Source organism: Poecilia formosa, unplaced genomic scaffold (assembly GCF_000485575.1).
Source record: "Poecilia formosa unplaced genomic scaffold, Poecilia_formosa-5.1.2 Scaffold444, whole genome shotgun sequence".
Classification (NCBI taxonomy): domain Eukaryota; kingdom Metazoa; phylum Chordata; class Actinopteri; order Cyprinodontiformes; family Poeciliidae; genus Poecilia; species Poecilia formosa.
The window spans coordinates 204052-219331 of NW_006800383.1; the positions used below are offsets into that span (position 1 = coordinate 204052).

The window sequence follows — 15280 nt, forward strand, 5'->3', positions numbered from 1 at the left end:
AAGAGTGGACGAAACGTTGTGTTTAGTCCATGCTTAGCTGGGCCTCTAAATTTGGTCAACTCAGAGGTCGGTACTGACACGGAGGAGTCAGAGCCGGTCTCCGAGTCAGAACAGACCTCTGTAACGGGACCTGCGTCAGAGTCAGGACCTGTCTCCGAGTTAGAACATGCCTCAGAGTCAGAACAGACCTCTGCAACCGGACCTGCGTCAGACTCAGGACCTGCGTCAGACTCAGGACCTACGTCAGACTCGGGACATGCAACAGAGTCGGGACCTGCAACAGTCGGGACCTGCAACAGAGTCGGGACCTGCAACAGAGTCGGGACCTGCAACAGAGTCGGGACCTCTTTCCGAGTCGGGACCTCTCTCCGAGTCACGACTTGTCTCCGAGTCACGACTTGTCTCCGAGTCAGGACCTGTCTCCGAGTTAGGATTTGTCTCCGAGTCAGAACATGCCTCAGAGTCAGAACAGACCTCTGCAACCGGACCTGCGTCAGAGTCAGGACCTGCGTCAGACTCGGGACCTGCAACAGAGTCGGGACCTCTTTCCGAGTCGGGACCTCTTTCCGAGTCGGGACCTCTTTCCGAGTCGGGACCTCTTTCCGAGTCAGGACCTGTCTCCGAGTCAGGACCCATCTCCGAGTCAGGACTTAAATAAATATTTTGTTAAAAATCAAATGCTACATAAACCCAACCGGTAACACTTTATTTGAATTCGGGTGAATAAGACTGACATGACACCGTCATAAACACCTGTCATGAACATGAATAAGTCTTCATAAATATTTATGAATGTTGTCATAAAGCATCATTTGGTAAATCATGACACTTTAATACAAAGTTGACATTATTGAAAATGTCTTTGTTTTGACAACTTGACATTAGACAAAATGATTAATGATTGATTAATATTATTCAGCAGGTTGTTTTCTTGTCAGCACAAAGACGGTAGACCTCTGTAACGGGACCTGCGTCAGAGTCAGGACCTGTCTCCGAGTTAGAACATGCCTCAGAGTCAGAACAGACCTCTGCAACCAGACCTGCGTCAGACTCGAGACCTGCGTCAGACTCGGGACCTCTTTCCGAGTCGAGACCTCTCTCCGAGTCCGGACCTCTGTCCGAGTCACGACTTGTCTCCGAGTCACGACCTGTCTCAGAGTCAGAACAGACCTCTGCAACCGGACCTGCATCAGACTCAAGGACCTGCAACAGAGTCGGGACCTCTTTCAGAGTCGGGACCTCTTTCCGAGTCACGACCCGTCTCCGAGTCACGACCCGTCTCCGAGTCAGGACTTAAATAAATATTTTGTTAAAAATCAAATGCTACATAAACCCAACCGGTAACACTTTATTTGAATTCGGGTGAATAAGACTGACATGACACCGTCATAAACACCTGTCATGAACATGAATAAGTCTTCATAAATATTTATGAATGTTGTCATAAAGCATCATTTGGTAAATCATGACACTTTAATACAAAGTTGACATTATTGAAAATGTCTTTGTTTTGACAACTTGACATTAGACAAAATGATTAATGATTGATTAATATTATTCAGCAGGTTGTTTTCTTGTCAGCACAAAGACGGTACTCTTATCTTTCATGTGACATAAGTGTCAATAAAATGATAATATAAAAATAAAGCTGTGGTCAATAAATCCCCACATATTTGTTAATCATTTCATAAGTAAATCAATGATTTACTTATGAAATGATTTATTTATAATACGTAAATCATAAGTTACCAGTTCAGACACTGCTAAGATCCTTTTATTGCAATTTAGATTGTGGTGATTTTGTTCTTTTATGCTGAGTTTGCATGCATTTCTAGAATGTGTAATATTACCTTGACCTCTATAATCCTATGTCCCAATTTATTACTTGAGAAGAATTATCAGAAAAAACTGTAGCAAGTTTTACGTTCAATGAATAAAAATTTAATTTTGATTAAGTATGGAAAGCAAATGTAAGGTATCTTTATAGTGATTGTTGTGTTCATGATATTCTATTTGGAAGCTTGTTTTTTCACCAGGTTCCAGTTTTGTCTCAGACTAACTGTGGTTGACAGTAGATTTGGTGTGAATTATATACATGACTGCCTCATAAGTTTTAGATAAATCAGTGAAATGTTCGTAAGCTATTGGTTCAGTGGCTAATTAAGACACACATCACTTTATTTTATGTCTGGAATTTACAAGGTGCAGGTAGTTTTATAGTAGAGACACTTCACTGCAGATATTTAGACAAACCACATTCATAAGATGATAAAAAACATCCAAGAATAGCTTCAATTTGACATAACACACACACACAGGCATGTTCTAAAATTCACTTTTTTATTGCACTCATCACTTCCAGCTTTTTTTTTTTGCAGACATGACCCTGCATGTTTTGGTTTTACTTTTATACTGAAGCTTATATCCAGTTTTTTTTTTTTTGCTTCATTATTTTACAGAGTATTACAGGTTATATTTTTGTTCAAATTTATTTTTGCTTAGATTTAATGCTAGACTTAAACCTATTCAGTTTCCTAAATACAAAAACATAATACTGCATCTTTCTTATCTTTATTTAGATTGTTTTTCTTACTATACATTGTATTTTGGAGTTGTGTGTTTGAAAGTATCTCCTTCTTTATCATTAGTAAGTTTTAACAAATCTCCCAAATTATTTCTTTACATAGTAAAGCAACATAAAGGAAAAACACAACATAGAAAACGTGTGCTCTTATGTAAAATAATACAGTATACACCAGTGTTGTAGTACTCGAGATCGGTCTTGGTCTCGAGACCATTTTTTGATGGTCTCTGTCTCGTCTCGGACTCGGGCGCTGAGGACTCAGCATTTTATTTCAAGACCAGTCGAGACCGCAACTGTGAAAATATCACTAAACGCACAGCACTAAACGTCCATTTTATTTGTTAACATCTTTGTTTTCACTGGATGCAAAATGCACTGATTAAAATCCAACAAATAATGTTTCTGTCAATTGGGCATTGCCTCAATTGCTATGTTAAATGGTACAGACAGTGGTGGTTTCTGACATGAGCAATATAGGGAAATGCCCAGGGCGTTATCTTTTTAGGGATGGCACCAGACCACCGCGAATTGTAGCACAGACATGAAAGCAAAGCAGAACAAAGAGTTTGTTCTGCTTTTAATATTGGTAAAATTTATCAAGTATTTAATATCTAGGTCTTTTTATGGGAATACGGATCTTTAAGATCAGTTTGAGAAGCAATTTTGATCATATTTCCCATTTTATAGCGTGGGGCGCTGGTCTTGGTCTTGACTTGATATCGGACCCTGAAAGTCTTGGTCTTGTCTCGGTCTCGATACACTCTGGTCTTGGTCTTGTCTTGTTCTCGGGTTAGGTGGTCTTGACCACAACACTGGTGGTATCCATGCTAACTTCACCAGTCGATAAAATGGGACAGTTTTGTTTGCTTTTGTTTTACATCTATTTTGTTTGTATATAACTTTTATTTTATTTCACAATGTTCAGTAAAGTCAAACTCAAAATGTAAACTCAATTTCATGTTTTTTTTTTGTTCTAAATGAGTAAAACTGTGTTGTAGTTTGAAACGTTAATTTATTTAAGTACATCATTTCAAAAGATGATGTTTTTCTCTTTCATTTAAGATCAAAATATTCTCTCAGACCGAATAAAAAGCTGCGTTTAATAAAAAGTGTTTCACTTGGTTGGTCTAGGAGATACAAGTGACTAACATAAATATTGATGGTGAAAGAGGAGAAAAGATGGCATTTATTTATTTTCATCCGTATCTCGGCTCCTTTCTGTACAGACTGGCATTTAGTTTTACAGAGAGCTCCACCTAACAAAACAAACAATCACATAAACAGGAGAAAACTGGGATTAAGAAAAAGACAGCGCTCTGCTACAATTTTACCAAAAAGAGTACAAATTCTATAATTTATTGAAGAGGCTGTCGTCTTCATCAAACCTGAGTTAAAAACTATCATTACAACCACTGTGGTAGCTATCCAAGGTATTCTACATGGTTTCCTCTCCTCTAAATTCTAGACAAAACACTAAATGTGCTTAAGTATTACATTATCCATTAAATCAATGCAGTTTTTATCCGTTTACTGCCAAATTATATCAATCAGTCCCTCCAGTTTTTTGAGAATTATCGTGGAAATTCAACAACAAAGTCCAGCACATATTTTGTGGATTTTTCTCAAAAATTGTCAAAAACTTTCAGACTTGTACTAAACAGCTGCCTCAGTATTAATTGATGTTCAATTATAGTCCATGATCTATACAGCGAGTAATAAAAGGTCGCATTAACAGTCATAAATAAGCACAAATATTTCCAAATCAGTGCCACAAATAATTTTTTTATTGCAAAAAAAAAAATAAAAAATCACAAAAAGCATCACATCCTGGAGGAACTGAAAAGATATTCAATAATACTAATAATTCATTAATATTTTAACATTTTTTGAACAGGTTTTATCAATATATTCTGGCACAATCGGCCCTTTGGGAGCATTAATGATCTTGATTTGGCCCAAAACGAAAATGAGTTTGACACCCCTGATCTACACGTTCGCTTAGTTCAACATTAAGTCCATGTGGAGCGTCGCTGCCCCATGCTTCCGGTACCACTTCAAGGGAAGCAGAGTCTAAAAATATTCACAGTCTAAACAGCTCCCACTCACTTACCTAACACTGTGAATCACTGCATTATATTAGTGCAACATTTTGCACATGACCTTGTCTAGCGACATGGAGGACCACTCATACTGTGGGCTTCTGTGTAGCAACACGGCGCTCTGTTCTGCTCATTTCTTAAAGTATGTTATTGTGAGGGTCAGGGCGTTTGAGCACCCTGTTGGTGTGCGTCTCCCAGTCCAGCACATTTATATTCCACTGAGCCGTCCAGGTGAGTCACGCATCTCTTAGGGATCCTTTAAGTAGAAGAGCTCCCTTTTAAATGCACATAATTATGTAAGTATTGTTGGTATTTAATTCATTTATATTAAAACTGAAAATATCTATCTCATATGAATGCTTCTTGTGTATTTATTTTTTGAAGTACTGTTATGTTTTTATTTCATTACAGTAAATTATTTGTACATTTTATGTTATATGTAACTCGTCTATGTCCGTCTCAGGTCCAGTAGGTTGACTTCACAACAGACTCAGGTTCATTGAATTTACTCTAACAAAACAAGAAATCAAGTTGGTGGTTAACATCAGTCCAGCAGCTTCTGCACCTATACATTAAATAAAATATAATAAGTAACCCTAAACAAACTACAGAGCTACAGTTACCAGCAGTTAGCAGTTGGAAAATTAAACATAGCTAAAATGGACATTAATAATGATAACAGTTAAAAATGTACACAAAACATAGCAAGATTACTCATGAAACACTTTATATGATTAAATTTGTCTAAAATATATGTTAAAATATAATATTTGTAAAGAAAACACGGAGCTGAACCCAACATTGCCACAGCTACAGAATGGCAACTGTATGACAGGTTGCCTTAGCAACCTGTCAGTTACTGGTTGCTATGGCAACGGCCAACTGCCAAGAGCAGCATAACAGAATTTAAGACACCAGCAAAAGTCTGGAGAAACAACAATAAGTTGTTTCTGTTATATCCATAAAATAAGTGAACCAATGCTGATTGGTGGTGGCTAAAGTTTCTGGAATCAAATATCAGAGTATTAAAACCATAACTTCTCCTTCCGACATAAATTGATAACAGTGCCTCCAATTTCAAAACAAATTAAATAAAACTTAATGGTAATTCTGATGTGTCCTGGTTTCCACATGCAGACTGAAAACATTGTCAAGTCTTCAACAATATTGTCTTTGTAAAATAAAGATGTGAAAGTATTTTGTTAGGTAAACAAATGTAAATATAACCTAAAAACTGTGGACCAGTGATGGAAATTTAATTTTAAGAATATTGTGTGCAAATTCAGTCTGGGTATCAATATGATCATACTTTTGTTAAAGTCTATTTAAAATGTGTTGAAGCTGAAATTACTTTAATTTCTTTTTAAAATGGCAACTTTAACTGCTAATAATTCAATATTACTGTGCAACCTGAAAGATGTGAAAAAGTAAGGGCACCCTTACAGACTTACTGTGATTTGTGCTCCATAATCGAGTAAATTTTAATGTCAGACAAAGACGACTGAGGAGAGTTAATATATCACGACTTAAACGATTGACAACTTTTCTGCACCTGATTACTTCCAGACCTCATTAATAAAAAAAATCACTTTATAGATCGTGTTCTTGTTTTACTTTATAGATGTATGTCTTTCTGATTGCTTGCATTAGTGGCCTATTAAATGCTTTAAACAATTAAAAATCCAGATTTATAGGCAAAATATTGACCAGCTCACTCTCAATTGCACTTTTATTTTATGTAATCTATAATCTGCTGTTATTAATTTATGATATTTAGCACAAAGAGTGTACAGAGGGACATGTGTACAGTATGTTTTCTTTTTAAATGAAGTGTAATTATCATTCCTTTTCTTCAACCCTTGTTAGATTTATCCTCTGGTCTGCTGTGCAAAAGTATGTTTGACCATTTTTTTCCCTTCTTCTTCTTCTGCACAAATTGCAGCATAATTGACCTGCACTTTCCGTAGAAATTGTTTAGCGATTTTCACAGAGGATGTCGGGGTTGCCTAGCAACACAGCTGGAGCTGTAGTCGAACTGTAATTTGCTTGTTCGGTGTTTATTTTGAGGACTGACAGTCAGGAAGAAAACACTGTTCTGGGATCCCGGGCGCTTCCTCTGAAATCTGCTCTCTCATCGCTCTGGGTGCAAGTTCTAACTTATATTCCTCCATGATCCCGTCTTTCCGCGGCTGCTCTGCTGTCTCTCATTGATGTAATGGAATAGTGTGGACAGGTGTTGTGGAGCGGGAACTCTTTCTAATGCCACTTCTCAGAGAGAGCACGTTTGTGCCAGAACCTCCTGTCTGCAGCAGCCCTGCATATGGGCAAATTTTCCAGGAAGTTTCCTTGATGGCAGCCGGGTTCAGACGGATTAAAGGCCTGCAGGGGCGTGGGATTTGTTTTGTCTTAATTCTCAAAGGCGGGTCTAAAACGAGGACTTGGTTCTCTGAAGAATATTCATAGGACACCTTGTAGTTATATGTGGCTGTTAAAGGGTCGGCAGCATATGGTTGTATGGAGACAGAGGGCAGAGTGTCAGGCTAAGCAGCAGCAACAACAAAAAATGGATATACTGTTACATATAATTAGCAGCTATAAATAGAGAGGTGTCATCTAGAGCTGTGAGCTACCGTTGAAAGTCCAGGACAATAATCCACATGCTGACTGAGTGATTTTACCTCTTTATTCTCTCAGAATTTGGTTCAAATTAGATATTTTATTCCTTTTTTGACACTGCAAAAACACAAAATCATACAAAATATTTTTGTTCTTGACCCTAGTGTAAATATCTGAGTTCACTTTAAATTAGGGATGCATTCATAATCAGTTAGAATGGCAATTAATCACATAAAAAATTGAAACATTCAACAGATTTTTCTAACATATTTTAATACTAATTATGCAAATAACCAAAAAATCACAATACCTTTTTTAAATGAGAACATAAATATTTTACTGCCTAAAATGCAATGATAGCATTCCTTTGGTGTACGTTTCAGTTTGTGTCCAGGATGTGTGGGGTCTGCAGAGATGTTAGCCGACCTTTTCCTGACCCCTGATCTGTAAAAGTCCCAAATGTAAGTAGGTCAGCCCTGACGATCCTCTGTGCATTATCATCATTCTACTAAACAAGAAGGATAAAAAAGTGAATTTTTGATATATTTATTGCAACAGTACCTTTTGTTAGGCCTGTTTGCCACCTTGTTGACATTTCTCTCATTACTGTGTAAATGACTATCAGCTGAAGTGACTCTCGCCTGCTGTATGATGCTGTCTTGTCTCACCCTGGAGCTTCAGACAGTTTGATGAGTGACGGTATTTAAAGAGCCACAGGGATCCGATAAGTTGACCATTAAAATAACCAGAGATACTGTGTTCTTAGATAGACCTACTCAAAGAGGTGACATCTTATGTTTGATTACTTCTGTCAATTTATAAGTGATTATTATTCCATTTAAACTTTACTTAAATATAAGCATACACCTTACTAAAATGTGCTTTTCATCTTCTATTCCATCGGTTTTCAAAATGGCCGATGTTGGAGTGTTGGGAAGATTATTTCAGAAGATGTTTGAAATATTTTTGTTTTTGGAACATCCAGTTTGTCCAATTTTCAACCATCTTCTTTCTTATTCCACCTTCTTAACTGTGTACAAGTGACAGCAGAACAGTCCCACAGTATGATGGTACCACTGCCAAGCTGAACATTTGGTTTAAAAGCCTCACCTTGACTCCCAACAGTTACATTTTTGACTCGACTTTCCTGCAGAGAAATGTACTACTTTTGTTACAGTGATGATATAATTTAGTTTTTACAGCAAACAAAGTTTAATTCTTGCATGACTTTGATTTTTATTTTATTTATTTTTTTGGTATTTGTGAAAAACCTGCTGTTTATCTCCACTTTTACTACTTTATATTTAGATGTATAATTTCACAGATTTTGGAACATGTCCTGCTAAAACAACTTTACAAGTACAACAAAACTTTCTTTTTTCAATTTTGATAACTAAAAAGTCTCAGTAACTTAATTTGTGAATTTTTTTTACATCATATGAAAGGATAAATTTGTTTGTATTATACTCCAAAAACACACAATCTTACCAATTATTTCTTAGTTTCTAGTGCAAATATCTAGACATAAGACAAAATTAACTTAAAAGTAACTTTTAGCAAGAAATATGAGCTTGTTTTCAGCCAATAATTCTGATAAAAAAGTACATGTTTGTAAGTAAAACATTCTGTGTAAGTAGTTCAGGTTTTCACATATCTTGCTGAAAAATTACTTTTAAGTTAGTTTTGTCTTATTTCAGGTGGAGTAAGATATTTGCACTACAGGCAAAATATTTGGTAAGATTTTGTGTTTTCACTTTGAAGAGCTGGAATTTTCTCAATAGAAATTAATGTACCACAATCAAAAAAATAGCTGCGCTAATTAAACGTGAAAGTTTTCAGTGTGCAATGTCAGCTGCAGGTTCTGCTGGATTTATTTAATTTAAATTTCTTAAATGTATTTAATTATTTGAATTTTATTTAATTTAATAAAGTATTTTTGCATTTGGACGTCCCTCTCTGCGTCCATCCTGTCCACACAGAGGACTGGTCTCATGCCAGACCGGCAGGCTGAAGCGCCAGCAGCTTCCAGCAGCTGCTGGCCTGCAGGCAACCTGTTAAAAGTTGCTTTTTATTAGTGCGGCTGGTGCCAGCTCCAGCTGTCATCATGAGGAGGAGGAGGAGTGAATGGAGCAGCTCCAGTTATTTATGTGCTGCGAGGTTTACACACTAACTGTTGGTGTTGGAGCGCGTTGTTAAATATCAGCAAACACGACCGTCTGACTTCAGCCATTAAAAATCAGCTGGTCGGCAAGTTTGAAACCAAATCGGTTTCTAATATATCGTAGAAAATGTATCTGATTGTGAAATAAACATTTTTTTTAGAAGTTGACAGAAGTTTGCTGGTTAATAATTTAAACATAATTATTTTCCTTTTTTAAAAAAAAAATCTATCTAAATCATGTCAATATAATTATGTTTAATTCATTTAACAAGCTTTTGTCTGCATGTATTTAAAAGTACTGATTAATTCAGTCAGTCCGATGTCTGCTTGCCCCAGTTATAATCAGGCTAGAAGGTAATTATGATTTTTGTTTATTCTAGAAAACAATATACAAACATTCAACTTTTATCCAGCCTCTATCTGACAGAACCCAAAAATACTGCGTTTTAAAATATCAAGTGGCTTGTTTTTCTATTTGTATTTTCCTTTTTTAAATCTATTTATACCTAAAAGGTTTTTATTGAAAGCAAAGTGGGGCCTAAAACAAATTAGTATTAGTTTAATATACTAATGTTTACTGATAGTGTCATTTTTTGGCCTTTCAAAACATTATCAGTACATCGTCCTCACAATAAATCATAATTCTTATGTTACTTTTTTTATTCCTGGTGACAAATATTTAATCCATACAACTTGTCAATAAGATTTAGATATCAAGAAAAATTAGTTAAAGCGGCAGAAGCGCATAGCAACATGCTTACATTTGTGATGGTAGGACAGAAGGGTGTTTTTATCTAAAACTACCCGCTTGTGACGTAGTTGGAATCTAGTTGCTATGGAGATTTGGAGTTTACCTCCCTTTCCATCCTAATTAAAGAAAAACTAAGGTCCTCCTCCACTCCTGTTTGTGTTGTTTTCTTGTACTCATTTCTTGATTTATGAAGATAAGGAAGCATCTTGGAATAAAATGTTTGATTGTCTTTCCCATTTTGAGAAGTGGGTAAAAGTAGTAGTAGTCTACGTGTTACGGCCCCAAAAGAGAAAACAGAAACCCTGCCTATCTAATCTAACAAAAGTTTCCACCAAAACTTCACATGGGTGGCACCCACCTACTTACCTAGTGTATCTAACAGAAAAACACCTACGTGATGACATGTACAGGGTACCCCAAGCTTACCTCGCCCTCTAACTCCCACCACAAACCTTCACACAAAGAGCAACAAGACATGAGACAGGTCACAGAGCCAGATGGAGAGATCTCCTCAGCTCCCAGCTGGGCTGCTTAAATAAGGCCTCCTGGATGCTGATTGGCCCATGGTTGATGAGGATCAATCAGGGAGATTGACACCAGCTTTCCCTAGTACCTGTGAAGAGACAAAAGGGAAGGGGAAAGAGAAACAAACAGCCTGGCAGGCATGTAGCATACGTCATGCCTTATTAATAATCCAGGGAAATGAGAAGATGATTAAAAAAAATTTTCTTAGACTGCTTGAGCTTAAACTAAAAAAATAAGTCAGTTATGATTTATTTTTTTTTAGGATTTTCAGTTGTGGTGCAGTTTAAAAAACAAAATAGGCATGTCACAATAATCAATAAATCAGTTAATTGCATGATAAATTAAAACAAACTCAATAATGTCCATTGGCCTGATTTATCATTTATTGCTTTTTTTTCTCTCTTTCTACCAAAAACTGGAGGATAAAAATCTTCAGTTTGGTGCTTTGGTCTTAACTAGCCCTTTTTTTGAAGACATGTTGCTGACAAAGACTTCAAAATTAATTTTATTTGTTGTTTTATATATTTATTTTGGATATTTAAAATGTCTTCCAGTAATGCAATAACAGAATATGTTCTTGCATTATTATTTTGCAATTACCATTATCTTATATAGAAACGGTCTCAAAACAGCAATGCTATTGTTTATTGCAATAAATTTTGGAACAATTTATCGTCCAGCAGAATTTGTTATTGTGACAGACCTAAAAACAAATATTTTTCAGTTCCACTGAATAAATGTCAGACTAAACCCTTTATTTCCCCTAAATTTTCCAAAGTGAGGCTATTCTGCTTCAATCCAACGTTAATGAATTTTAAGGCATTTTGTGCATCTCCACCTTGCTTTGATAAGCGCTGTTGTGTTATTTAAACCTTTGTGTGTTTTCATTTCGTCCAGAAACGCGGTTATCATCCCCAGCAGCAGTCGCTCATGTCCCCATCTATCAGACTGCCAGGGCTTGATTCAGATAATTGTGCTGATGTGCTGCGACTTTGAAGTCCGTGTCGCTGGTTGGGGGCTGATGAATTCCAACAAACACATTTACATTCTGCTTTCATCTCGACACGAAGCCGAATTTCCAGAGCTGCTAACGTTTTACCGATGGTGGTTCCTGGATGTGGTGGGGCGGGGGGAGGATGGAGAAGCCAGGGGATAAAATGTCCAACATGAGTACTTAATTGATTCCATTATCATATGAACAGAAGCAAAACAAAGAATTCAATCAGACTTTGGATGACATTTCTGCATTTAGAGCACAGCGGGTGTTTAGCTGCAGCTTGATTTATGCTGTCAGCGTGCCATAATTGCTCAGCCATTACAGGTAGTGAAGCTGCATGCTTTCACTGAGAAACATGTAACACATTCAAATCAGCTTTTATTATACATACAGGCATGTAGGAACGATGTGCTTCTGTCTGACTCTGAGATGTTTGACACATCCATCTGGAGTTTGGCATATTTTTGTCAGTGTAAAGTCTGGAGATAAATAAACAAAGTGACCTTTGTATGCCTGAAAAATCTCTTAAAGCTGCCACTGAATATGTAAAAACAGGAAACTGTGCGACTCTGTTGCCCCCTTGTGGACGATTCGACAATTACATACAGTTCCTGTTCATACTTCCTGAGCTTTTCCCCATTTTGTCACGTTATAGCCACATACTTCAATGTTTTTTAATGGGATAGTACCTAAACTAAACCATTTATTATGTTATTCCTCTTCACAGTTATGCACTAGCTTGTATTTGTGTATCATATGACTACCAATGATAAATTTGTGAAATATTTCAACAGGTGTGAAAACTTTTGCAATTTAATTATTATGAAATAAATCTTATGCAGATTTCTCCTTTCATCATTCCCATCCTAGATACTATGAAACGTCCAAAGAAAAACGAGTGGATGGACAACAACCTTCCCACCAAAAGTAAGGAAGGCCAGGAGGAAGAAGAAGAAGAGGAGAATGAAAGGGTGAGGAGGGTGAGGGTTGGATTTAAGGCCAAGCGGGAGCGTCGGCAGGGCAGCAGCAGCGCCACCATGTGCCAGGTGTGCAACATAAGGCTAAACTCCAGCGCCCAGGCGCAGATCCACTACAGAGGCAAGACGCATCAGAGGAGGCTTCGCCGACTGGCAAAAGCTGTCAGCGCAGGTAGGAGCACATGAGGTCAACATAACGCTGGCTTGCTTTTAGAAATCTTTGTTAGCATATTTGGGGGCTGCTGGTCGTCAACATGTCTCAATACACACTCACTTTCAGACTGCTTAATACCCGCTTTTACAATTTACAGCAATCGGCATAGGACACATAGCTAAAAAACAAACAAACAAAAACACATTAAAATACACAATGTACTGGTGGTCCGTGGGAGCCCCCTAGTGGTCCGCGAGGTACTGCATGTAAGCAACCCTTTATTTGCGGTGACGTCAGCTCAACGTGCAGCGCTACAGCTAGCTTACCAAACGATTGCGTTTGAAAGTAATAATGGATAACTGGCTTAAAACCGAGTCACTCTCAAGAAAAACTGAAGCTATCAGTGGAAAGAAAACAACCCTGGAATATTTATATGATCGGAGGAACTAGTCAAACCTGCTGAGAGTTTGACTCAGCAGGTTTGACTGCTGAGTCAAACCTGCTGAATCATGAGTCATTCATGATTCATTCATGAATGACTCATGAATGAATCATTCATGAGTGATTTGATTCTTTTGAAAATGTGGTGGTGACCGAGTCATTTGTTGAACGACTTTGTTTGCTTGCAATGCTCTGCTTGCGTGTCAACAGCTGTTTGTTTTTTTTATTATTATTTAATCAGAAAATAAATAGAACTGATAGAAATGGGTGGGTAATTTTTATACTTAATAGTGCAGAAGAGGATTTTTATTTCTGCCACAACTTTAGTCTATTTATCTTTTGTTCGGCTTCTAAATTAAAAATAGCTCTAAAATGTGGTTAATAATAATACACACAACAATTGTTAGTAAAGAACAACTTCTTTTTTATTTCTATGTATTTGACGTCATTGGAAAGCTTAGGATCCACACTTTCAGAATCTGTAAATAATTGAAAACTTGTAGACTTGTTCAGGGATCATTGTTTTTATTAGGCATACCTCTGCAGAGTTGTTGAACATCAGGTAAAACTTTATGCAGTGAAACATCTACGCAAAAGTTGCAGTCTTTTCTAATAAAACACCCGAAATTATGAGATGAGCAACATGTTGGGTTTTGTCAACCTGGACAGAAAATCTCATATCTTTGTGTTTGTTTGACATCACTCATGTTGGCTCAAAATGACCACAGTTTAATCATCAACTGCTCCATCCTGAACAAAAACGTTATGAACTTTGACAAAATGTTATTTACTGCAGGGCTGTTGTGTCATCAGCGCTTCTTCTGATTTATTGTACTCAGTCCAATGCACATACATGGTTTGCTTACAGAAAAATGACCTGGTATGTAGGAATATGGCTTAAAATTCCTACATTTTAAGCCATACATATTGTAATGTATGGCAGTCACAATATACGGTCTGGCGGGGTTGTAGTGTGCTTTTACGAGTTTTTCCTTTTCTTCAGATTTTTTATTTTTTTTATTTTTATTTTTTTATGTTTTTTGTGGTTTTGAAAAGACGACATCTCGCCCCACGGCGCTTCCTCGCTGTCTGACCGTGACATCTGCTGCGCTCCTTCTGAGCATCACGCTAAGACAATGGGAACCGGGAGGGTTAAGAAACAGGGTCCTTTGGACACAGTCAACTTTACCCCTACACTCTAAAACATTTGAAGGTGGTATAACTTGAAAATGAAAGTTCACCTGCTGCCTTAAAAATGCAATTTAAGTCAACAAGAAAATTGTTTTGGTTTGAACTCAGAAATTAAAGTTCATGAAGTTAATTTAACAACAAGAGACAGTTGTCTAAATATTGTTTTTTAAGTGCATTAATCTTGAATTGCGAGTTTTAACTTAAAGCTACAGTTTAAACCAAATAATTATTTCACAATATGAAAGAAAAAACTGCCCTCACACATTTCTGTTTTTTCACTCACATTATCAAGTTAAAATAACTTATTTTACTTTAGAATATTTAAAATTCTTGTTTCAACTTCTGATCTGATAATGAATTTTATTAAACATCACAATAAATTCTGCTAAAAACATTTAGTGTGAACCGGAAACTTAAAATAAACATTTTCCTTAATAAAGCAAGAGTCTGATCAATGTAATGCGCTTCCATATGATGATACAAAAACATGCAGCTAAGCATTCTGGGAAATAGTTCCCACTCCTGTATTTTTCTTCTTTCAGTTTTTTTAAGTGCTAGTTTATTCAACTCTTGGAGGTTTGACAAAATTAATAAAAAGTTAACACAGCTTACTGCTGAAGGTCCATCTTTCACAAACTCACACATTTAGGTTCAAAACCTAAAACTCACTAAATTTATGTGACTTAAAGAATAGAAGATAGTAGACACAACTAAATGTGGCTCAAATGTTTTACAGTGTGCGCATCCCGGCGGGGCCCCCACTGACCTTGCATGCGCTTTTACC

The 15280-nt window shown here is 36.8% G+C and overlaps 1 protein-coding gene across 2 annotated transcripts in view; it reads left to right on the forward strand.

Moving 5' to 3' along the window:
• Positions 1–15280, forward strand: part of LOC103155715 (zinc finger protein 385B-like) — a 78903-nt gene that overhangs the window by 29780 nt on the left and 33843 nt on the right. For both annotated transcript variants that reach the window (XM_016663780.1, XM_007577497.2), the window contains exon 2: positions 12604–12882. In XM_016663780.1, the coding sequence (XP_016519266.1) occupies positions 12604–12882 (279 nt within the window). The remainder of the gene's footprint in view (positions 1–12603; positions 12883–15280) is intronic.